The sequence below is a fragment of the Amphiura filiformis genome, chromosome 16 (assembly GCF_039555335.1).
Source record: "Amphiura filiformis chromosome 16, Afil_fr2py, whole genome shotgun sequence".
Classification (NCBI taxonomy): Eukaryota; Metazoa; Echinodermata; class Ophiuroidea; order Amphilepidida; family Amphiuridae; genus Amphiura; species Amphiura filiformis.
The window spans coordinates 22,477,164-22,503,494 of NC_092643.1; the positions used below are offsets into that span (position 1 = coordinate 22,477,164).

The 26,331-nt window shown below is 37.5% G+C and overlaps 1 protein-coding gene across 1 annotated transcript; it reads left to right on the plus strand.

The window, feature by feature from the left end:
- The first annotated feature begins 512 nt into the window (after positions 1–512).
- On the plus strand, positions 513–25,168 carry LOC140135734 (uncharacterized). The gene is made up of 7 exons (XM_072157334.1): positions 513–750; positions 5,272–5,485; positions 11,617–11,709; positions 20,157–20,237; positions 21,577–21,752; positions 22,544–23,197; positions 24,327–25,168. The coding sequence occupies exons 1-7, from the start codon at positions 671–673 to the stop codon at positions 25,126–25,128; spliced, it is 2,100 nt and encodes a 699-aa protein (XP_072013435.1). The 5' UTR covers positions 513–670; the 3' UTR covers positions 25,129–25,168.
- The last annotated feature ends 1,163 nt before the right edge of the window (positions 25,169–26,331 follow it).

Genomic DNA, 26,331 nt, shown 5'->3' on the forward strand with positions numbered 1-26,331 from the left:
TCTCAAAATTAAATGGGTAGCCCTAATCTTGTCAAATAATGACTATGAGTTGGAGATCTTGGCAATTTGAATAGTTACTTAAAACGGAAACTATTCATTTTGATAAGATTGTCGGTTCAAAGTGATAATATAGGCCTACCTAATCAAAATGAACAGTAATCTCATCAAAACGAATAGGCCTAGTTACCCGGGCCTAGTTACCGGATCAAAAATTAAATGAGTAGGGATTCTATTAAAAAAAATGAATAGTACGAAAATGGAGTGTAGGCCTATTCATCTATCAAATTTTGAAGAAAAAAAAGTACTACCACTGAAACTTCCAACGGTAAACCTTCTCATCGCTTCTCTAGAACATGTAGAATGCAGGGTAGAATGGTAGAATGTGCCGAAGACGTTTTGGGCGCATTTGAACCATCAATCCGCCCCACAAATCACCTTACAATTCGCCCAGCATTCTGGCAACGCAGGTTTCCATGAACCTGTTTGTGGTTTGTGTTCATTGTTCATTCTGCGGCAACGATCAATCATGACAGGTGTTTGTATGGAAGCTTGTATTGGATCATGGATTGACATCAAGGAATAGGAAAGGCAACTATGGCGACCAAAATATTCGTTGAGAATTTTGCAACTGTTTCCAAAAAATGCGAGGAGAGAGTGGATCACATATGCTATGAGTCTTCTTAGTACGGTGTACAGTCAAAGCTGGCCGGCGCCAGATCCTGTACGTGGACCACGAAAAGGATTTTTTGGGTGAGTACTGTAAACTGTACACGCTACATGTAGGCCTACAACAAGTCATAGAGATAGAGGCATCAGTTTTTCTCGTGTTGAATTATCATGTAATAAACAAATAAATCAACATATAGACATCAACATGTTCTGTTCTGTACACATTCCAAACAGGCGCATAGCAAAAAAAAAAAAAGACTCAAGTGACAAAAAAAAGTTACGATCCCGGAAAGTGGATTTATGAAGCGAATGGATCGACTCATTCTCTTGGTCGGGCTGACGTCACAAAGGGGAAATAGCCTTGTAAAACCAGTGTGCGCATGTGCAGTTCCCCTTTCTCGAGCTGGTTGCTATGCGCGCCGTGTGCAAAGGGGACGAAGGGGACAGTGTTCCCGGATGTCTGACAGAGTGAATGGCGCGGGGTCGAGCTTAAAGGAGTATTTCGTGATCCTAGCATCCTCTTTTTATGACAGTTTTCAGTACATATCCACGAAAAAGCATATTCCCAAAATTTCAGTTGATTCCGATATTGCGCTTATGCGAGTTATGCATGATTATGTGTATTACACTGCTCCATAGACAATACGTTGTAATTTCGCTCTGGTGTGCCCAGAACGAAATTCAAATTTCACGATATCTTTGCTAAACGAATTAATCTGCAAGAAATATTTTGAACATAAACATTATGTAGCCAGAGGTTTCCAGTGATACAAAAATCTCAACTTTTTTTTTTTTTGTTGGGGGGATGAGGCTGTGGATCACGAAATGCCCTTTTACATGTAAGAGCGTAAATCCATATTGTAACATTTGTATAAAAAATAGATTGGTATTTCTCATCCATGTTATAGCTTTTACTGTCCCCTTATAATGAGCCAAACAACCAGGCCTGTAACCAGCCAGGATTTTGGGGGGGCTGATATAGAAAAAGTGGATTTTGAAAAAAGTGGACCTGTTTTCAAAATGTGGACTTTTTTGACCAAAAAGGCATTTAATAAAGAACCTCGATTTTTTTTCTCTCACTACGCCGCAAATGGGAATTTTTGGGTCAAAAATAGGACTTTTTGGGCCTTTGGCGATTGGGGGGATCTTCGCCCCTGGTTATGGGCTTGCGAACAACTGAGGTAAAGAGAAAGAAAATTGGAATTTAATACCACCAGCGCCAATGCGTTTTATTCTGTCGGTCTTTAACAAAAAGAGCTAACAGCGACTGTAACAAAATAAAAGGCATCATTTTCACCATCCTCTATTTCATCTTTTGCATTCGAATGGTGGTTGTGGTGTCAGAAACCGGAAAAACAAAATTCCAAAATATAATTTATGCAAAAAAGTGGGGCAGCCATTAGACTATGCCATAGTCGAATTTTATTAAAAATATGTTATTATTAGTCATGATGATGAACCCATTTTGTTGAACTCAAAATTATACTGATGTTTATTAAAATTAAAGTATTCAATAGTAAAATGGTCATAAAGAGTTAAAATATCAGATGATTAGTGACAATAAAAGTAATTGAATGCAACATTATCTTGCATAATTATAATGGCTCACTTTAATACTGAAAATTCGACTATGGACTTTGAATTGTAAGCAGAACTTTACCCCCTGGACTTTGCTCTCTAAAAACACACTGTGTCAAGCATACTTGTTTATCAGTCCATTAACCACAAGTACTAAGCATGGACGCTTAGATGTTTGATGAGAGATTAACTTTAGCGTCAACACAAAAGCGCCAAGCAAATACCACAGACAGTTGTGTACGGTGTAGTTAATGGTAATGGCGCGGGCCCAGAAGATTTAAACCATAGCGAGATATGAGCGACCAATCACAAGGCAGATCCATTTAAAGATGCATTACATCATGGCCAATTTTAGTTAGATAGAGTCCCGTGTTAAAAATCTTAACCGCAAGGCAAAGTCAGTAGTCCACTTGGGAAGCTAACAAAGAGAGGGAGTAGAGTGACTGAAAAGATCAGATGTGAAAATCTATCAATTGTGCACACATTAATTAAATCAGAGTTTTAAGCATAAAAATACAATATCCAGAGTATGCACAATGGGCAAGTGGACTACGGGGTAGTCTAGGCAGCCATGGTCGCACCGCTTTTGACGTACCTAATATGTGGAGAGTGGGGCCTGTGAGTGGTTTACGGATAATAAGCCTGGAAGGTCATGTTTACTTACACAACTGTTGATGGTAATTAAAGAACAGTTACATTTTTAACCAATTTCACAGGCATTAAATTAAACAGATCATTGTTAATAAATTAGAAATTAATCAATTAAAAATTGAATTTCGAATGGCCCATTTTAATACCCCATGCCCGGGGAAGTGGTTTCAGAAGTCATGTGGTCATGTAAACCTATTGGATGTGTTGGTGGGTTAAGAGTATGGGTGAGATGGGATAGAGATGGAGTTGGGTGAGGTGTAAATGAGGTTGTTTTAGGGTAGGGTGTGGTGGGGTAAGTAAGGTAGGTGGGATGGTAGGATGATGTGATGTGACAACCAGCAAGCATTAGCGCCAATTCGGCTTGAAATGTGGGGGGGGGGGGGCACCAGGGGTACAACCAGCCAAAATTTTTGGGTAAAAAATAGGACTTATTAGTTTTTGGGTAAAAAAAATAGGACTTTTTGGGCCTTTGGCGATGGGGGGGGGGGCATCTTCCCCCTTGCCCCTGGTTATGGGCCTGCGAACAACTGAGGTAAAGCAAAGAAAATTGGAATTTACCACCAGCGCCAATGCGTGTTACTCGGTCTGTCTTTAACAAAAAGGCATAATTTTCACCATCCTCTATTTTATCTTTTGCGTTCGAATGGTGGTTGTGGTGTCAGAAACCGGAAAAACAAAATTCCAAAATATAATTTATGCAAAAAAGTGGGGCAGCCATGGTCGCACCGCTTTCGACGTGCCTAATATGTGGAGAGTGGGGCCCGTGAGTGGTGTAAGTGGTCCACGGATAATAAGCCTGGAAGGTCATGTTTACTTACACAACTGTTGATGGTAATTAAAGAACAGTTACATTTTTAACCAATTTCACAGGCATTAAATTAAACAAATCATTGTTAATAAATTAGAAATTAATCAATTAAAAATTGAATTTTGAATGGCCCATTTTAATACCCCATGCCCGGGGAAGTGGTTTCAGAAGTCATGTGGTCATGTAAACCTATTGGATGTGTTGGTGGGTTAAGAGTATGGGTGAGATGGAATAGAGATGGAGTTGGGTGAGGTGTAAATGAGGTTGTTTTAGGGTAGGGTGTGGTGGGGTAAGTAAGGTAGGTGGGATGGTAGGATGATGTGATGTGACAACCAGCAAGCATTAGCGCCAATTCGGCTTGAAATGTGGGGGGGGGGGTGCACCAGGGGTACAACCAGCCAAAATTGTTAAAAAGTGACTGAAAAGAACAAAAAAAATGGGTGATTTTGCCGAAAAATGGGGGGGGGGGCACGTCCCCCATCCCCCGGGATTGATGCCCATGCCAGGAAGGGTAGGTTAGATTAGGGGTGGGGTAGGGTAGGGCGAAGTTATGGTTTAGGAGTGGGTTGGGGGTATTGTAGGTGATGGGGTATGGTGACGTAGTGGTGATAGGTAACTTATTTCATTTTCGCTTTTGCCCGGGTCCCTGAACCCTCATGTCAATGGACTTAATCCACTCTGTCCACCCATTATGCCCCTGTAGGGTGAGGTTAGGATGTGGTGGGAGGGGTAGGGTGTGGTGGGACTGGTGGGGTACTTGTAGCTGGTAGGGTAGGATGGGATAACCTGGGGCTTTGCAGAGAAAGTTGGATAATGAGGTTAGGGTGTGATAGGGTTGGGGTAGGGTGTGATAGGGATAGATGGGGTAGGGTAGGAGTGTAGGCTGGGATTAAGTCATGGGTGGGTTTGGGGTCATGTGGGATGGGGTTGTTGAGGGTTTGGAAGTTACTATTATGGGATACGGTTTAAGTGTGGGATGCAGGGACAGAGGTTCTTGACCATGGGTTGGTGTTGTTAACTTGGGGTAGGGTCGGGATATGGTAAGAGTAGGGATGGGTGGGATAAGGTGGTGGTGTGTAGGGTGTGGTACGTGGGTTAAGTTTATGATATGGTAAGTTACAGGTGGTAGGGGAGGCAGGGGAAGAGGTTTTTGACCTGGGTAAGGTGGTGTAAAAAGGGGTACGTAAATGCTGGGTATGTAAAAGGTGGTGTAAGGGTTGGGGATGGGTTGAGTCAGGGTGAGGTGTGATAGGGGCAGGTAATGGTTTCAAGCAGCTGCAATTTTAGCCTATGGGTCGGAAATTTATATCTGAATATAAGTGACATAATAATGATAAGCTCGCAAAAATGTCCCACTATTTTCTTGTGGGGGGGCACACTTTGTCCTGGTTAGAAGAGGCATGAATGAAACTGAAAGAATATGCAAATAGCTTTTTAGGAAAGGCATAATTCAACTCACTGTTGAATTTGTGTACATCTATGTCAGTATAATAATCTTAATTCAATATTCCTTCCAATATACTTGCTTTATGCACAACTTACTGTATGTATTTGTCTTTTAATAGTAAGCGCCCACGTGAAACTGCTAGCAGCCGATCAGACCGACCCCAATCAGCAGCTCCCTTCCTACAGATTCAGGGCCAAACCATCAACCCAAGTCAACAGAGGACTAATCATTTTCGAAGTAAAAGTGCTTTTGGTTTCAGAAGTAGTCATCCAGGAGGGGGTGATGGGGCAACATCTGCAGCAAACATTAATGGACAGCTTGGCTTAGATAAGGTAAGTACTGTATAAGTGGTAATTTTCGCGAGGGTTTTATTTTCGCGAATTTCGCGAGTAGAGTTCCAACCGCGAAAATAACACATCGCGAATATATGCAATAATGTATTACAAGTATAGGGAAGGACTGGGCAATCGCGAAAATGTGTCTCTCCCTCCAAATAGCGAAAATAACTGCACGCGAAAATTACCACTTATACAGTAATGTTGATGCCGTAATCTGAATGACCCCCTTTTTGAACAATTAGTCCTCAAAATTGAAATTTTGGCGTGCTTCGTTGGCATTTTGAAAAAAATTAATGAGTTTTGTCTATTTTGTACTGTAAAATTGGGTAAAAAGCTATTTTTGATTGTTTTATGATGTGAAATTTTGGGCGCTCCCATACAAAATCACCCCATTTTTGACATTGCCAACACCGAATGACCCCCTTCTTTTTTCTGAAAATTTCTACACTGATAGACCCCTAGTTTCATACGCTGATGGGCACAGGTGCGTCACTTTCATATTCGAGTGCAGTGGTCTACGGAGTAGTGTAAATTACACATAATCATGCACAACTCGCAAACGCAAAATCGGAATCAATTCTGTTGCAATTAGTGGTGAGTCAAAACCCACTTGACTGGACTATTAAATCATGTTTTCCTTTTCATTTTCAATTTAACTAATACAATGTATGAAATTAAAGAAAACAGACAATTGGTATATATGTAACATGATCTGCTCCATGGGGGTCAAAGGAGGCATTTTTGAAGATTGAGTTACTATAATTATTACCTTACACAAACAATAGGGTATCATAATATACTGAAAACACCAAATGTCTAGCATACTTGGTTCTAAAGTTCTGAAGCTCTGTGATGTGTATTTTGTTATGTATTTTATTGTTTTTTACTCCGTATTTTTGCCTTTATCTCAATTTCAAATTTGCCGCCTTTGGCCCCCATGGACCAGATCATGTCACATATTCTAAAGGAGCGATTCTTTTTATTCCAGTCCACCCTATATGTTTTCAAAACCACACTGTATAGTGTATACATACTTTTAATTGGAACAAATATTTTAGAAGTTGCAATCAATATTAATGTTATATTGCAACATATTTACCGATCAAAATATTTACTGAATGAAACTGAATATTTCTACTATGCTTTGTTTTGTTGTCACTTAATAACAAGACACCTCATGAATAATTAATTAAGCATGGGAATGATGTAATCAATATATTGGTGTCTTATTGAATAAAACCAAAGGATCTGCAGGTGGGTTCGCTATCTGGTAGACATTGATTGATTGCAGTATAAGGCTAGCTTCAGACTCCGTATTGTACGTACAATATTGTATGTACAATACTTTTCGTGACGTCAAAAAGTATTACACGTGCAATAAATATACGTACCACGACGAGTTGAATCAGATTAAATAACGCTATAACCCTGACAGTTCATTGTTTGCTAAATCCAAGCGAGGTCACCAGAAAATCTATGCAAGAGAAATTTCTACTGCTGCTGATGAAAAATCCTAGAGTGCGCTTGGAGATTTTTTCTGCACTTTACCAGTAGCCCTATAAATTCATAAAACAATAAAAATCAAATAAAGATTTAGGGCAAATGTTTTTACTCACTGCTCATCTGATTCAGTTTCCCAGGAAACTAAATACCGATACTCCTTAGTTTTTCCCTGACTTTCCAGACATAATTATGAGTAAACATCAAATTTAATGTTTACAAAACAATCAAATATATATATACATTCTTTTGCATTTTGTACATAAATATTGATATCAATAATGTAGGCCTACAAACATTAAAAAAGGGGGCCTAAGAGTATGTCTATTTTTAATCATATACTAATTCCGCCATGCCCAAACATATCTTATTATGAAATCGTGTAATGGAACCCAAATTCCAATCAAAAATAAAAACAAATTTGTTATCAAATACACTAGGCCTATACATTGTATTATAGGAATTTAATAGATGGTTCATTTTAATAAATAAATAGATTAACACGGGTAATGGACAAGAAATATTTGGCAATACCGGATATACCAGAGAGCCAGTGGATAAAGAAATTAATTAAAATTAAAACAAATTAAATGAGAAAATGAAAGCAAGGACATTTGGCTAAGTATTGTTTTAGAATTCAAGGAGTCCTAAATGTTATCCTGGCCCCAGGACTGATTAATGTAAATTCGACCCATAGTTATTTTATCTACTTTTGCCAGCATTTAACCTGTTCAATGTGATTTATGCCTATTTTTAATAAAATTTCGAAATCTGACGTATCAACGTTGTATCGCGCACAAATTATGATTCGAGACTATTTCATTTGACACGGTTGTATGGATTTCAGAAGATCGGTCCTATAATAGATATCGATTAGAGAATTACAGCAAGAGGCTTTGAGGATGCCGTAATCCTCTTGACCATCAACCAATCAGAGAGACATATTTCAGAAATATATTCGTAGGATTGAAACTCTTTCAACTCTGAAATATATATTTCAAGTAATCTCGCTTTCACACTTTGGCTTGCAATAAAGCCACGTAAGGGCGGTAATGTTAATATACGATTTCAGTCAAATATTGGTGCAAATATACGATTTCGGTCAACTATTTGGCTATCCTTTGCCCAAAATTATGAAATGTTTATTAGTAACAACAACTCTTAGGAGGGTTTTCGAGTAATTTTAGCGAAATAATGAGGTTAAATAAAAGAAAACCCACTTACAATTTTGGACGCTTAAGGGATCCAAAATGAGCGTTTATTATGCTTCGACAGTATTTTTTGGGACATGAGAGCACCTCAGACCTATCGAATTGCATTCTGAATACGAAGCATGTCTTTTTGATATCAAATAATTTTCATTTTTTTAAAATCACAATATAATACAAATTTTATGACAAATTATAAAAATTTGATATTTGTCAAATTTTTGATATATAACAGTCCTCGAAGTAAATTATATAAATCTAATGATATATTCTTAAAGTGTATGTAGCAGGGAGGAAAAGTCGACGGTCAATTGAAAATTTGACCTTTCATATTGAAGATATGGATTTTTTCCCAAAAGACCTAATTTTTTTGGTGTTTTGGGAAAAAAAAATCCATATCTTCAATAATGAAAGGTCAAAATTTTCAATTGATCGTCGGCTTTTCATCCCACCTACATACACTTTAAGTATAAATCATCAGATTTATAAAGTTTACTGCAAGTACTGTTAAATATCAAAAATATCAATTTTTAATGATTTGCCATAAAATGTGTATTAAATTGCGAATTTCAAAAAATCAAAATTATTTGATATCAGAATGACATTCTTCATATTCAGAATGCAATTCGATATGTCTGATATGCTCTAATGTCCCAAAATAAATACTGTCCAAACGTTCATACCCCAGCCCTTAACTGTGGTGTTCTAGGGGAATTAAAATATCACAATTAACATGTTTAATTCAAAATCGTTGTCCTACAAGCACATGTTCAGATTGTGTGAACATTACAAATACAAACAATAAGGTTGAAAAAAAAATATTTAAAATGATTTTAAAAGATCGCCTATTTTGTAGCTTTATGACACTGAATAGGCCAAATATCTGCCTCTGACGAAAAAAAAAATGTTTTCCATGCTGACAAGTACCGTATGTCATTTCAAAAAGAAAGAAAAAAAGGCGGATATTACTTTTTAAAAACTCAACGCATTACTATTAATACGCCTATAATAATGAATGAGGGGCACAAGCCGTTTTCGGCAGTTTTCCTATGGGAATTCTAATATTTCAGATCAATGGGGGCGGGGGCTTCCGTGCCCTAACGCCACGGTTACTGCATTATCACGCTTATGGATGTATTGTGATGATCATAAGTAGGCCTATCATAACATGCCTCAACGATATCAATATGTAAAAAGGTGTTGCAAATTCATAACACAGCGTGTTATAATGTAACGAATGCTATGCCAAAACTTAAAAAATTAACAAAAATATCAGTATCAATAAAATCAGAACCAGAATAAATACAAAGGCTTATACAAATAATACTTTTAAACTTTCTAAATCAATATAGGAATCTCTAAATCAATTAATCAATCAGTTATCAATCAATCAATCAATCAATCAATCAATAAATAAATAAATAAATAAATAAATAAATAAATAAATAAATAAATAAATAAATAAATAAATAAATAAATAAATAAATAAATAAATAGGCCTAAATAGATAAATCTATAGATAAATAAATAAGATCTGAATGTGCCATTTATATTATTATTACAATTTTAATATTATTAATATTAGTATTAATACGACGTATTATTAACTTTAAAAAGGTGCCTATTGATTATATAATAATTCAAGTACAGTTGAATCATATTATGATACCTACCATGGTTGAATACAAGAAGACATTAAAAGATGTTCATCATTCCGAGCACTCACTAAATTTAGAACTCTTAGAAATTTGGCAACTCCGTATCAATTAAGCAACCTATGATTGTAGCAAAATATATATTTTCCCGGTACATACTATTTATTGCACGTGTAATACTATTTGATCGTCATTTAAAAGTATTGTACATACAATATTGTACGTATAATACGGAGTCTGAAGCGCTTAATACACATACCATACACTGCTTTAAAAGGGTTTTGTGTCAAGAAATTGATAGTCTATGCCTCAAAATACTTTTGCCATTGATGAATTATTACAAAGGCTAATTTGTTAAATTTTTGGGACAAATCGCCCCTTAGCCCCTGTATATTTTGAGCCATGATTGAAACATAGGCTTATTACTTTTGCATCAAGGTTTACTTTTGCATCAAGGTTAAACAGTTGCCAAACACTTTGAAGTCAAGGTTTATCCCCGGGTTTATCACTTTAATGTATTTGAAGGAGGGCAGGGCTGCGATAAATGAGGGAAATTATGGGGTAAAAAACAAGGTTAAAACAACATTTGAAAACAAGTGAAAACGGCTATTCTGCTATAAAGTTTTTATTTTAAAAAACAATGTAAAAATAATCGGAAAAGCAAGAAACATACCTTCATAAAATCAGCATCACTTCCGTCACATGAAGAGATGGTCAGATGAGTGGAAAGTTACAAAGAATTTGCAAAATGAAAGCATTTTCTCAGAAAAATACAGCACGTTTTTCGATAAATTCGCCATCTTGCAGTAAAAAGCTGCCAAACGCACTTGAAAATGCACGATACGCTAGCGTAAATTACCATCCAAACAAGCGTACATCAAGCGCTCATGCTACGCAAATGTTTCGGAGCTGGCATCACCGGTTTTGCATCTAGCTCTTTTATGTCCAAAATAGCGATAAAAACATGGATTTTGGAACAAAATAAAGCTTGTTTGATGAAATAAAAGGTATGTTTGTATAGCTAAAAACACGTTTAACCTTGATGCGAAAGTTTAATTTGATAAATTATTAATTTTGACCTATTATATTTACCGAGTGGTCTAAAAGAAAAGATCGCCGAAACATATTTATTGTTTATGATACATAATATGATACAATCCCCTGGGCCGCGCCTGGCTACCAGAGTATGACACTAGGCGTCTATCGGCATGGGCTCCAAGAAAATGGGGGAGGGGTGGTCATTCATTGTGTGAACCTAAAAAATTGGGTGTCAGCTTTCTGGGCAAAAATGTGCAAAACTTTACAAAAATTTTGAAGCCAAGGTGGCTGCAAAAATGTAAAATTCATTCAAAATGTGTGCAAAATGCACAAAAATGGGCAGATAGTGTAAACTTATATTTAAAAAAAGAGGGTCATTGGGTGTAAGCTGCTGAAAAAAGGAATCATTGGGGAAAAAGGGGGTCTATTGACAGGTACATGATGTGTACCAATTGGAGTGCCCCCCTGATACAATTATATATCAGTGAAAAAATGTGCAGTGTCTCTCTTACCATATGAAATAATGAATGAAAGAAGGAAAAGATTTTGACTGATATGTTTAGAAAAAAACATTCAAAATATTTTCACTTTTTTATCAAATTTTCACGCTTTCGGTGATTGTTAGCATCATTTAGCCTCTTCTAAAATTGTTTTTGTTGCCTAATAGTGTTTTTAAAAACAATTTTAACCAGTATTTAAAAATAATGTTTTATATAATTTCCAGAGCACCTTACATTGGAAAAGTTGGAGTAGTTACAAGTCAGATTGTGAACAGGCAGAAACGGATGCAGATCTATCACTATACAGACTCACTACTGTAAGTAATCATACTAACTTGTTTGTTTGTTTGTTTATTTATTTGTTTGTTTGTAGCCGACCCGCTAACGACGACACAATTTCTGCTAGCTAAGTGGATGCTTTGGTTGGCATAGCTCGTAAAGAAACAGCCACTAGGGGGAGTTTATATATTTGCCCGAAAAACTCACTTTTTTTACTGATATTGAGGTCAATTCTTGACCGTTTTCAACCAAATTTGTGTAATACTGTCTCGGTATATTCCTTTATCTCCCATATGAATTTGGCGACATTTGGATCGAAACTGACGGAGCCTTTCATGGACTCACATAGATACAACATTCCCCTATTTATAGTAAGATGTTAAGAGTCCCATTCAGGGATTTTATTGTAAAGAGTAAATTTGGGGTCTTTTTTTAGTGATGTCTGATCAAAATCACTAGCATATCATAGCCTTTGTAACCTTAATGTTTTAATTGTTGGAAATTGGAAAGCATAAATCAGAAAAATTAGGTAAATGGGATGATAAGTTTGATGAATGGGGCCTGTGAGTAGTTTTAATAACATTGGATTTAGTGTGAAATTTAGTATTTATCTACTGAATACCATTACCAAAGGATTAATACATGTCCTTTTGTGGATTGGAAGTCATTTTGGAATGAAAACCTTAATTTTAACCTTATTTTATGTTAACCAATGTGAATTTTTAGTCCAGTATGCTGGTAATTAAAAAGCACGATCAGTTAAACATGTTAGGTTCTAAAGAGTTTTAATCAATTGTTGTCAAACAGAGGGTAGTAATCAAATAGCAGTCGGCAGGTTGGTACTTTAACCATGTTTGATTAATACTAACAAAATCAACATCAGTCCAATACCGACTGTTTGCTGACATTTGAATCATAAATCTCTACGATATAATGTTTGAATTGAGCAGTTCATTTGTTTGCATTCCTCTGAAGTAAGAAGTGTATTATAAGTCTAGCTGGTCCACACAAATGTGGCTTTCTCGGTTGATTACAATCGTGTTACAATCATGTTATGAAATGATATTCTGTGTCACCTAAATGTCATCGGCATATTTGTGTCATCACTTACGAATGATGAAAATTTCCATCATTGAGCAAGTTTGTACACAAAAAGATTCCTGCTTTAAGTCGAGTCCTGCTATTTTTCAAAAGTGTCATGTAATTTGTGGATGGTTTTCTCCAAGCATTTGCTGAAGTGTTTACCTTAGTGACCACTGAAGGGCAAAATCTGAACCAGTACAATATATGTAACATACAGGTGTTATACATGTAAGCTTCAGCAAATGAATTACTGTTATATTGCAAACTATGCATGCATGTAGTAGTAGTAATTTGAATTTTCTTACAACATTGAGGATGACATTTTGCTTGACACCTTCCTAAATATCTGTTGCTTTATATGTACCGTAAATATTCACCTAATGGTACACTTGGGCTCCGTTTCCTTGGGGTAAATTTCATGTGCAAATAGAGAGCGCCCTCATCTGAAATCCCAACTGGAATTAAGGTTACGTGCCCTTATTTTGCTGGTGGGAATTTTATGGGAGGGCACTTTTAGGTTGTGCCTAAAATTCCACTTATGATATGATGATGGTGAAATAAACTTGAACTTAACTTATGTCAAGGGAGCCCATAGCGCCATTAGGCAAACCTTTATGGTAATACCCATCTTAAAATTCAAATCAAGGAAACCACTGAAGTACATGTATTATATTTGTTTGTTTGAAGGCTAGTGTAACCTAAAAGGTACTGATTGCGTTAAATGGAACTGCCTTTAAGTCAGTACAAGTTTTTAAAAGTTTAGGAGTATCAAAATTGTGTATTAAATGTAAATCAGGAATTTATGTATGTCTAAGACATATGTCTAAGACTTAAAGATGATGAGATGACAATTAATGTCGGTTATAACAAAAATACTGCATGTTATTTTAAATTTACATGCTTGATATAAATTATAAATGCATAGATATGTTAAAATCACCTGGATCTAGCGGTGTGCTTTTCCTGATGATATTTATTTCCCTTCAGCCTCCAACCATCTCACTTCCTCTTGCGCCTTACCAGTCTTTATGATCCTTTTATGGTCAATATCCGGTTTGAAAGGATTTCAGCTGCCAATTTGAACAACGTTTTGTATCAGTGTTATGGCAACCGGTATCCTTGGTATCGACGGTGGAGGGGAGAAATGGTGGCATACTTTGGAGTATATCGATATCATGACTTTGTTTTCCAATTTGATATTAGCATTTTGGTTTGATGGCTACCTTCAGTGACATAGGGGGACCCTGATGGCTACCTTCAGTGACATAGGGGGACCCTGTGAGAAGTCTTGTCTCCTTCCTCCATGTGGCATGCCAGTCTCCCTGATGCTAATATTTCAGATTTGCTGGCCTTTTTTCGTCTGAAAGTCCTGGCTACGCCACTTGACCTCCTTCCAGAACTAAAGAAGGCTAGGGGGAGAAGGAGCCAAATACACTTCAGGCATACAGTCTGTTTTGATTGAGGAGGGTAGTGGTAATAACACAAAATAAAGAAATATAAAAAATGACAAAATGGTCCATTTTTTGTGACACATAAGACCAAAATGATCACATACTTTACAAATTTTAAAAATTCTACAGAAGTTTATGTTTGCTAATTCTAGACTTCAAGTTGTAAGGTTAAGACAGTTGAACTGTCAGTGGGCAGTGGGCCATTCCAGTTTAAATCCATACACCCTCTATGGAAGACATGACCTTAGTTTTCTACACAGAGGAATATATATCAAGTGGATTCATCCATGATTTATGGTAACCCCATTTGAAATTCACACTCCCTGTGTAGGAGAGTAAGATCATGTCTTCCATAGGGTGTATGAATTTCATCTGGAACAGCCCAATAGGGAAACAGAATGCAATATTTGGAATTTGGAATATTTTGGATGGTACACCTCTTTACAAGATGATCCACACAGTGTGTGGTAACAGAAAAAAGATACATGATATATCCCAAACATGTATTACATGCCTTGTTTACGGATTGAGTGTCAAGGTGTTTGTTTTTGGTTCAATGTAGGCTCGTGTACTCGTGGCGCCATGTAGTACGATCTGATGCATCCGTTGTTATCTCAGTTTAGTTCACTTTTATGTCATTTCAAACAAGATAACATTGAGTACAATAAATGTAATTGGAATACTAAATATGGAAACAGTTGAAATAAAGAACCTATAAAACTGACGCTTGAGTATGTTATCGTACTGTGTACATCAGACACAGTTTATGTGTGGACATGTTCAAATGGATGTAGCAACAGAATGGATAAATTAATCAAGATATCATATGCGACACGATCTGGTCCATGGAGGCCAGAGGCAGCAAATTTGAAATTGAGATAAAGGCAAAAATATGGAGTAAAAAACAATAGAATACATAAGAAAATACACATCACAAAACCTCATAACTTTAGAACCAAGTATGCTAGACCTTTGGTGTTTTCAGTAAATGATAGCGTATTGTTACTACAAGTTAATAATTATAGTAACTCAATTTTCAAAATGCCTCCTTTGGCCCCCGTGTCACATATGTGACACAACCTGGTCCATGGAGGCCAAAGGCAGCAAATTTGAAATTGAGATAAAGGCAAAAATATAGAGTAAAAACAATGAATTACATAAGAAAATATACATTAAAAAACTTCAGAACTTTAGAACCAAGTATGCTAGACCTTTGGTGTTTTCAGTATGATAGCCCCAATAGTATATGGGGAATTGTGTTTTTTCAAAACTTTCATACACAATCTTGCAAATTAGGTTTTTCTGAATCAAAATTTTGTGAGGATTCCAAAAATCATGGGTGTCATTTTTTTAAAGCTGTTCTTGGGTGTTTTTTGGGCGGATTTTGGGCGAATTCTGATTTTCAGTATTTGGCATATATTATGGCATAAAAATCAACTTATTTAAGTCGAATATTGCATTTAAAGGCTTTTATATTATCATTCCAAACTTTAAATACACTTTAATATAAACTTCCTCAAATATTGAAGAAATGTGTTCAAATGTTTAAATTTTTGGGTGTTTTTTGGGCGGATTTAATTTTTTTTGCATTTTTGATGGGTGTTTGGGGGCGGAAAGTTGCCTTGGCAGACTAAATCCCGTGGCCTTTTTTTTTATGACAATGTGCCACCTATCCTAATATGTTGTTTAGGTCCGAAGTAATATATTTATAGGGGCCTACATGTCTACAAAATGACAGATGCAGCAGTTGGTGGCCATCTTATTTTTCAAAACGGCGCCCATTTTGGCAATACATTCCCAATATTGTTCAAACTGACCCTTCCTATTGTGAATTTATTGGTACTAGCATTTGTTTTAAGCTTAGGATATTATTATTTTATGACGTATGCACTTACATCGACGACTTTGATATTCAAAATGGCCTCCAAAAATTCAAAATGGCCGCCAAATTCAACTTATTTCCTCCAAACATTATAATGAGCATTGTAAAATATAAGTTTAAGCAAGTAACATGTTAATTAATATACCAACACATACACAAACTCCATAATACACCACACCACCCCACACTCACCTATAATTATGAATTCACTTTCTACGATGACATTTTGTTATAAAATAGTTCCCGAATTTAAGATCTGTAACCTTATTCCACCTTAAATGTCTTCATCCGTCTCCTCAGGATATGATAATGATAATTATGTTCCCGCCAAGTTTGATGTACTCTGGGCCAGCGCATACCCATACCCTAACCCGTAATCCTAATCTGTACCCAATACCCTTAACTCGGTACCTCATAACCATGTACCCTGCTAAATGTACATCGTACTCTGATACCTGTTCATGTAGGCCTACCCCATAACATGTATACCCGTACTAGTACCCAAATGCTCCTACCCATATCCTCTTCGGTTCTCATAACCGTGTATTTTTGGTACATCTATCCCCATCCCTGGCCAGTACCCCTACCCATCCCTGGGACTACTAGACCCATCCATGGACCCAGTGGCCCATAACCTGATATGTACTCGGGGCCTGCTAGCCCATAACCCCATCCTTGGCACCCTCTGCCGCTATGACCCTACACCACTGCTAACCACATCCTTAGTACCCTACGTCTCTTACTCCAGTACCCTTGCACAGTCGTCATTACTCCTAATGTCATCCCTGGGACTCCTAACGCCAAACCTGGAACCCCCACACTCCATCCCCAGTACCCCTAACCCTATCCTAACCTTAAACCTACTACGGACCTTTAACTCCATTCCTAAAACCTAAAAAGTCTGTCCCCGAGACTAGACAGACCCCTAATCCCATCTTCGCACCTAGGCTGTAACCCCACATACGGTTCCCCTTACCCAGTGCCCGGTACCCCTTACCCCGTTCCTGCATGGTACCCAGTACCCCAACCCTGGGAACCCTAACCCCAGTACCTCATCCTATCCCTGGGACCTCAAACATGACCATGTGATCTCTAACCCCATTCCTGGTACCAATAGTCCCATCCTCTGTCCCTGGTACCCATTATCCAAACCCTGAGGCACTTAACTATATCCCCAGTCCCCTTACCATATCCCTAGATCCCCTAACACTGACCATGGGGCTCTCCCCATTCCTGGAACCCCTAACCCTCATCTCCGGAATCCCTAACCCTGTTCCTTGATACCCCAAGCCCCATTGTTGATACTCCTAATCACATCCCTGGAACCCCTAATCCCTTCACCTGGACCCATAAACTGTTGTCCCTGGGACCTTCGGGAACCCTGTCATTGGTACACCTAACCTTCTTTCATGGTCACCCCTAAACATGTCCTTGGTATTTCTAACCCCATCCTTGATATACCTAATGTTGTCTCCGGTACTCTTTATCCCATCCCTGGTATCCCTAACTCCATCCCTAGAAACCCTATAAGTTCATCCCCCAGGACCCATAACCCATTTGTGGGATCACTCGGTACCCTTTACCCTGCAGTTCTCAAAACCCCAAGGTGTACAGGAAGTTGCCATGGTTTGGGGGTATATTTTTTAGCAATATTGATATATCGATGGGTGGGTTTTCAGTGGAGACCAATGCAACCAAATGGGCAGATCGGGACAAAAAGTGCCCTTAAATGCACCCAATTAGGGCAAATTTGGGTGCATTTTGTGAAAAATTGGTATACTGATGGGTTGCAGAAACAGCAAAAAGAAGGTATAGAAAAGTCAGCATCCGAAAATCTGTGTGGCACATCTCCGTTCAAAATATTTGAAGAACCCCTCCCCTGCTAGCTGCCATGGGCTTATGGATGTATTGATACAGCCTGCAGCCCAAACTAGAACCACCAACTGCTCTTGTTCTTGTTTAAAGGATACACGTATGGGCCAAGAAACATTTTCTATGGCATTTTAAAATGTTATAATATGCAAAATGAAGTCATCATTTAAATGTGATAAACAGATATAGGTCAACTTGCACAAGGGGTATGAGGGGGGGGGGGTGTACTCATTTAGTATCAGATTTGTGTGTGTTATTATTTTAATATTCATGGCACAATCATGTCCAATCTCCTTTTTTACCAGCTTGATATAGGCTCATTGTATGAATGAAGGAAATAAATTGATTTCGGTGGCCATTTTGAATTCTTGGCGGCCATTTTGAATTTGAAAATCATCAATATTGGTGCTACTGCATGCCAACATGATAAAACTAATACAACAAGCCTAAAACAAATGCTACTGTGCCAATAAAACCATTGCTACTGTGCCAATAAACCACATTGGGAAGGGGCAGTTTGAAAAATATTGGAAATATTTTGCAAAATGGGCGCCAGTCTGCTGCATCTGGATTTTTGTAAACATGTATTTAAAAATATGTTACTTGTGACCCAAACAACATGCTAGGATAGGTGGCACATTGTCATTATCAAAAGGCCACAGGACTTATAAACTTGGTAGTAGGGCCTACGGTCGAGTTTTTGTATCAAAAAGTACATGCATTCGCTATAAGTGACGTAAGGCTACCATAGCAACAGATGAATACAATTGTTGACTATATCGCTCTGCACTGTACAAAGTTTACGTGGTACTATGCATTGAACCATAGATGTCAAAGAACAGGGAAAGACCTGGACCGTAACTCTATAGAATATTCATATCATGCTGATCACTCGCACCTGTAATATTAGTATTTTTGGAAAAGAGCGGTATTATATTCAATCTATGAATGCAGACATACACAGGTGATGAGTGCAACCTGCCTGTAGTGCAGGGCGATAGAGTCAAAAATTGTATATATCTATTGCTATGGTAGTTAATCCAATTATGACGTCACTTCTACGGCGAATAGTGACAAACTTGTTATCTTTTCACATTTGAAAACACTATATATATATACATTATAAATTGCACCCAAAAGCACCCAAAAACACCTACAATCACCCAATTTGATAAAAGTGTCTGTCCAAATTTCTTCTGGGATAACATTTGACCATTAATTTTTATTAAAAAAATATTCAGCACACATTAGTTCTTATTATACAGCAAATAAAATGGAAATTGGGCTGAAAACATATGAATTATTGAAAAATATGATAGTTGTCAAAAAAAAAAAAAAACACCCAAGAACAGTTTTTAAAAAATGACACCCATGATATTTTGATTCTACATAAAATTCTGCTTAAGAAAAACCTTGGTGGCAAGATTGTGTATGAAAAAAATGAAAGCAAAAAATAAATGACATTTCCCTATATACTACAATGTTTGTGTAAGATAATGATTATGGTAACTCAATTTTCATAATTGCCTCCTTTGGCTTCCATAGATCAGATCACATCACATGTAATGTATGCTGCCATTCACAGGCCAACCCTTGCTCAGCATACAAAAGGGTGCAATTTACCAAGATTTTACCAAGTGAAAATGGTGATTTTTACTGATTTTCTGATCAAATGACTTCACCTTAGAAACGTCACTATAAGGGGAGGCATAGTGCGCAGTCCACCCTTTAGAGAGAGTGCCAGTCTGACAGTCGTAAAATAAGAAAAAGGGTGGGGGTTTAAATTTTGTCTGTATAAAGGGTACGCTGATAAAAATGGTAGGAGTAAAATAAAATGGTACAGGTTGTTTAAACTAAGAATTAATTAGTTTTGAAGGATAAAGTCAGCTTAGTTTTGTAAGGTGGCAGTACAGCGCAGATTGCACCAGAGAGCATAGGACCCCAGAGCTGTGAGGGTTTTTTGCGTTACACATACGCTCTAAAAGGGGGTGTATGAGGCTTCATTAATATGACCAGTGCCATGGTAAAAAGGGCTAGGTCTGATCACACTGCAAATTGTAGGCTGATGATACAAGATTACACAAAAATATTTTTTTAGCCCAATTAACCCTCTCTTCATTTTTAGCAGTGCTATTTCTAACTTTGTATTGAGATAACTATATAGAATAATTTTCTTGATTTTATTCATTTATTGTAGGACACTTTTCGTCGTCTGTCGCAGCAATTAAAGGATGTGGACCAGCAGTTCAGTGGCAGATATCACAACTCAGGGTTTAAGGTAAACCACAAAATGATAAGTGTAGATACAAAAAGTGATATAATACTCCTTCACTGCCTTGTGTATTTTTTTATTACAATTTCTATTTCATGCAATGAGATTTAATGTAATTGGTAACTATCATCATCATCATAAACGCTTCTTTTCAGCAGTTTGACATAGCGCCATCAATAAAGTTTCTCCAAGTAGATCTCTCTAGTTGGTAACTAGAGGGCACTAATTAGTGAGAGTATGGTGTCGAAAGCCTGTGATCATTATAAAAAATTGTATTTAAATAAACACTAAAATAAAAAACAATACTATCAATAACAATATTGATCCTTTATTGTATGAGACAATAGAGTATACCTGGATGCATATTGAACTGTGCGGTTGTGTGTATTGTTTTTGTTGCGAGTAACATGGTATGCGCATGCAGTGATCTCGCTTGTCCATATGTGAAGGACTCCATGGATTCACCAATTTCATGCAGGGGAGTGACTGGTTGAACTTGATAAAAATAGCCATAAAGAGTGGATGTAAATTACATACAAACATGAGTTAATACGGTGATCTGTTTAAGAATTAGAATATAAGTACAGTGGCGTAACTAGGGTTGGTAGCGCCTGGGACAAGAAACAAAATTGCATACCCCAGTCCCCGAGAATATCTTAGATGCAGGCAATTCTTGAAAAATTGCTGAAATTTTGGATAAATAAGGCCTACCATTAATTAATTTTGGTTACTAGAAGTTGAATATCGGTCTTAAAATGTTATTTCAATTGATCATGTGCGCAAAAATGTTGACTTTCATAGCTTGGAGGAGCGCAGAATCGTGCTGAATTGGTAAATTTGGCGCCCCCTAAGGGTGGCACCCGGGGCACATGGGCACATTGCCCCCCTGCCCCCCTAGTTACGCCACTGTATAAGTATTGTTTTGAGACCCATCTGTGTCTTAATCGCCTAATAATTTTGCATGGATCAACTTGGCATGCCTCCTCGTTGTGCCACGTAAAATAATGCTAATAGAGGCACAGCTGGGTCTACAAGCAATAGGTTTATTGTCTAATTAATAAATAAAACTAGGCAGCAGTGACATATACTAAATCAGCGAGTCTAAGAGTCAACGCATGGCCTGGTGCATGCACATACTGCAGCGCAGCACTGTGATGGTAAAAACTCTTACACAGAGAGGATGATGTAAAAAATGATAAATGGCAATAAACAATGAACTAGGATTTCTCTAAATTCTTCCCTAACAAATGCAGAAACTTTGTCATTTCATTACTAGATTTCTTAAAAAAATATCAACTTAAAATAATTTAACTAACGATGATAATAAATGATATACTTCTTCCAGAGTTATTATGTTGTGGATGACAAAACGGTTGTACCAGCCCTGAGACGTAGCCAGTTAGCAGCTAGTCTCCCATCCCATCCGCCTTCAATATGTAGCCCAACTCCTCATGAAGCTGTATCATTTGAACCTAGTGAAGACTTACAGTGTACTACCTTCAGGAGTGTGCAAAGAAAAAAGTAAGTTAAAAATATGTGTACATGTATTGATTATACATGTAATGTTGTGTATTAACACATTGTGCAGGGCTCATTTCAATCAAGTGTGTAATATTGAGAAATCATTGTCACTGCCTCTGCCTAATTTATGGCTAAACACTTACAAATAGTAAGTACATATGCAGCACAATTCAAAGGAAAGAGCTACCTTCCATTCAATATTTGTAAGGCTCTTACACTTGAAAACATCTACATGTAATAATTTACTTTGAAATGACATGTTGTATATGGGTTATTCCATTTAAAATCCACACTACCCCTGTGGGGAGTATGAGTTTCAAATAGAATAGACAATTGGGTAACTTCCATTTGAAATACTCACTCCAGTTGTGGAAGATATAGGTAAAACTATAATACAGGGGGAGTATCAGTTTCAAATTGATTAACTCTGACCAATTACATTTGAAAAACATACTCCTCCTGTGGAAGGTGTTTCCAAATTCTTCCACAAGGGTAGTGTGGATTTCAACTGGAATAGCCCATTGTACAGAAATGAAGCTATGCAGGTGTTACATTTCCTGATGACAATTACATTTTTTATATCACAAAAGAAACAAAAGTGCATTTATTATATAAAGTACCGATAGGCATTTGAGTAGTAATTTATCATGTAATAAAATTGTTAGCTTTATTCTTGTAAGATGCATAGCAACCATCTGTTGGTACATATTGTAGTGTAGTTAACAATACACTATTACCGGTATTATGCACTAATATCTTTTATCAAATTTTTTATCTCATATCAATTCCAGGCGACCACAATCGTCTTTCGTCAGATCATTCCGTCCCAAAATAAAACGTCCTCCAAGACCAAAATCCTCAGCTGCCATTTTAGGCCGTGATGACTCGTCTTCCTGTTCCTCGTCGAGTACAAAAGACGAAGATGCAAGAAAAAATGATTTTGATCACATCACTCCAGAGGTCATCGAAAAACTAGCCAAAGGTGAGGATAAGGATTTCAGGGAATCGCAACCGGGTCCTTTCGATATCGTTAACGAAGCGGAAAAACCGAAAGCAGCTGAGAGTGAAGACGAACATAGCTGTGATGATGGAGAGGTTGGTGATGACGAAGATTATACCGATGATGAAGGTAATCTTGTGAAGAGAAAGTCACATAGGAATGAAACTGTCGACCATGATGACGATGTATTTGTGGATGAATCGGGATATCGAATTCGGGAGCCACCGGATTTCGACTTGTCACCAGAAGATCTGGACGTAGATGATTCGAGCGGACAGTTTAGCTACAATTCATCTAACATGCGCCGTAGAAAGCAGGATATGATTCATGAGCCTTTAAGTCATCCTTTCTGCCACATGGATTTATTGGGATTAAGTGAATTCAAGAATTGGAAGAAGGAACTCAAGAAAGTACCAGAAGGACTGGAAGAAGACTTGATGGATAGGTAATTCTCATTTCATTTTCAACTTCTTTTTGAGAGTAGAAGAACTTTTCTTATCCATAACATCAAGAATTTCATCACATTAACACCAGTCAAAACATTTCTGGACGTTTCGTCAACCATTAATATCACACAGCACTTCAAAACAGCAACAGTGCTGATGAAGTCAAGTGATGTTTGACGAAGTTATGACTGGTCTTGATGTGATAAAATTCTTGATGTTATAGAAGAACTCTTGTGAATCCTCTTTAATGTACGCCAGCGAAGTGGTTACATAACTCCTTGCCATGCCATAGACTTTGTATTGCGATCATAATCTCGATCGTGGTGCAAAACTCAAAAGTGTGATCCAGTTGACAAGAATGATGAGAACTCACAAATTATACAAATTTTCAATATCAGGATAAACTTGTGCAACTTTTCAATGCAACTTGGACAAAATTAATCTTTCAAAGTTTTTTTGAGCAAAAAATTCAGTCCATCACTAGAGATTTTCCATAAAACTATAGTTATTGAGAGTTCAACAAAATACTACAATCCATATTGATATGTGTGAATCTACAGAGAGTCTTGTAGATTTTTGAGCCTACACATTAAATAACTGGAGGAGTATCTAAACATTCTCGTAAAATGCTGTTGCCAGAATCCAAGTGCCATATGGATTCTATCAAGGTGAACCAAAGATTTGACCCGTGCAGAGGTGGATGCTCAGTACAAATGAGTGTGTAGTTGGTATGTTCCACCCATGCACAATTGAATCCAAAGTCCACTATCTATGGCAATGGTGCTCTGCACATGACATCCACTCTACACTCTGCATATAGCACCTGTTCACTAAACATTTACACATCCCAGACTTATGACAGGTGCCAAAACTTGTGTTAAATTTCAATATGTATTGCAAATAAAATTGGCTCCTGATGAACATACTGTAATGAGAGACAGCGGTGTAACAAGTGAAGGGAGGATGTGAGTTGTACATGCTTCAATGGATGATCTGTATTTATCTTTCATTTGGCCCCCTACTGGCAGACTTTCATCCAACTGCCCCCTCCCCTCAATTACAAAGTTCTAGTATGCCACTGATTGAACTGTTTATCCTTCTACTTTTTTTTCTTTTTCTTTCTACCAGGATGATAGAATTGGCCAAACTCCAAGCCAATACTGCCCACTGGGAGCGCTGTCAAGGAAAAGGCTCCAGCAGGCCACCCTCATCATTACAAGTCAAGAAAGGTTGGAATGCGGATGCCGCCATACCGACAGAACGAATGCACAGTGCGTTATCAAAACCTAAACAGAGCAAGAACTGTCTGGAAGACTGTACTCAACTAGCTTGTGCTGGTGACTGCAAAAACAAGAACGGAAAGAAGTGCCCTTATTGCAAGCAAACATTCTGTAATGGCGCTTGCGTTGAGTATGATTATCACTTGTTCATACGGACACCAAGAGATGACGATGATGTCATGCCCACAAGACCAAAGTCTTGTAAGGGTTGCTGTAGTAGCACCAGTAGTAAATATAATCATGTAAAATCAACTTTGAATGCGAATTCCGTAGTCCTTGGACGTCCAAAGTCGGCTTTTGCAACTTTTAGTAGTGCTAAACATCAGGTCGGGAAACCAAAAGCGTTGACCGTGTCGCAAACAGCCGGCGCTGAGCAAGTGTCGAGTGATTTGGCTAGACTTGGTTTGAAAGCACCAAGTGAGAAACAAGAGAATGGGGTTAAGCTTAAAGAGCGCCCTCATACTGCAAAGGCTAGAGTAAGGTTGAAGGGTCGTGATGCAATATTGCCAGGAAAGAGCTTTCAGAGTCAACGTAGGAACTCGTTAACGGATGATTTGATTAGCACGACTGCTTGCAGTATGAACACCAGAGCAATGAGAGCTAGGTCAGCTCGTATGAGAGCGCAAAGATGTAAGAGTGCAAAGAAATAAACAGCCTAGCCCTAAAGCTCCTGAATCTAAAAAACAACAACCTATAACACTAGGTGCTTGCCCTGGAGCGTAATAGGTTACGGTGCAGACAAGTGCACTGCCAACCAAACCACTCCTGTTGGGTTATGATTTAGGGATTCAGTCATGTTTCACCGTTGTTCATCACCGTTTAAATATCGATGTGCCTGCGTTGGCTGCATGGTTTACCTCGCGAGGGTGGCTTTAGCTGCCCGAGCAGAATAAAATAGCAATGTTTAGCCGCTACCTCCAAAATACTGAATTCAACATGTAAGCGTGTAATACGCACACAAGTTCTAGGCATGACTAATTATACGCGCTCACACATAATGTATATGCGCACTGCGCTCGCATATACGGTAATGTAAAAGTGTGGATTCATCACAGATTAACAATGGTTGCCTCCTGTATATAGGTATATGAAGAGTTGTTGAATGGTATGCATGTTTCAGCTGGTACAGTTATGTTTGCAGCCACGCATCAGTATACTTATGACTAGTTCTAGTTGTTATAGAATTTTGTGGCCCAGTGTAGTTTATATTTTTTGTCAAAAACATATTATGAATTCATTTGGTGCAAAAATATATCAAAAAGGAAAGTTACAGATTTATGAATTTGCACGGATTTGTATGCTGCTTATTTTTAGTACCGCTCATTGGTATAAAATAATATTCTGTATCCTAAATTTGTAACTATAAATTGCAATCTCAGTCACGCATTCGACTTTGTCAAAATGCACAACAAATTTCTCAATTCATAGAACTCTTAAATAATTGTGTTATTGGGTGTTGATTTCTTGAAGAAATTGCCCCTTAATTTGTGAGTAGTTAAATATCAGAGCTGAAAATGTACAGCAAGTAGACTTCCACTGAAACAGATTTCTACCATAGTAAAGTTGTTTGTTGACTTTTAATCTTTGTGCTTTCATGTTTTTGTAATCTTTTTAAGATATACTGAAATTGAGATATTTATTGCAACAGTTATGGCACAGCAGCTAAATTTGATTGATCTCGAGATTGATCATCGATGCAGCTTAAATTAGAGGTTATAACTGCGCATCGGATATTTGGAGGGTATTGTGAAAAATCTAAACACATTGCCTTTGGAACCGAGGAATATCCCGAGGTCCAAAGCAAAATGTCCAGATTTTTCATAATGCCTGACATATTACTGATGCAAAGTTAT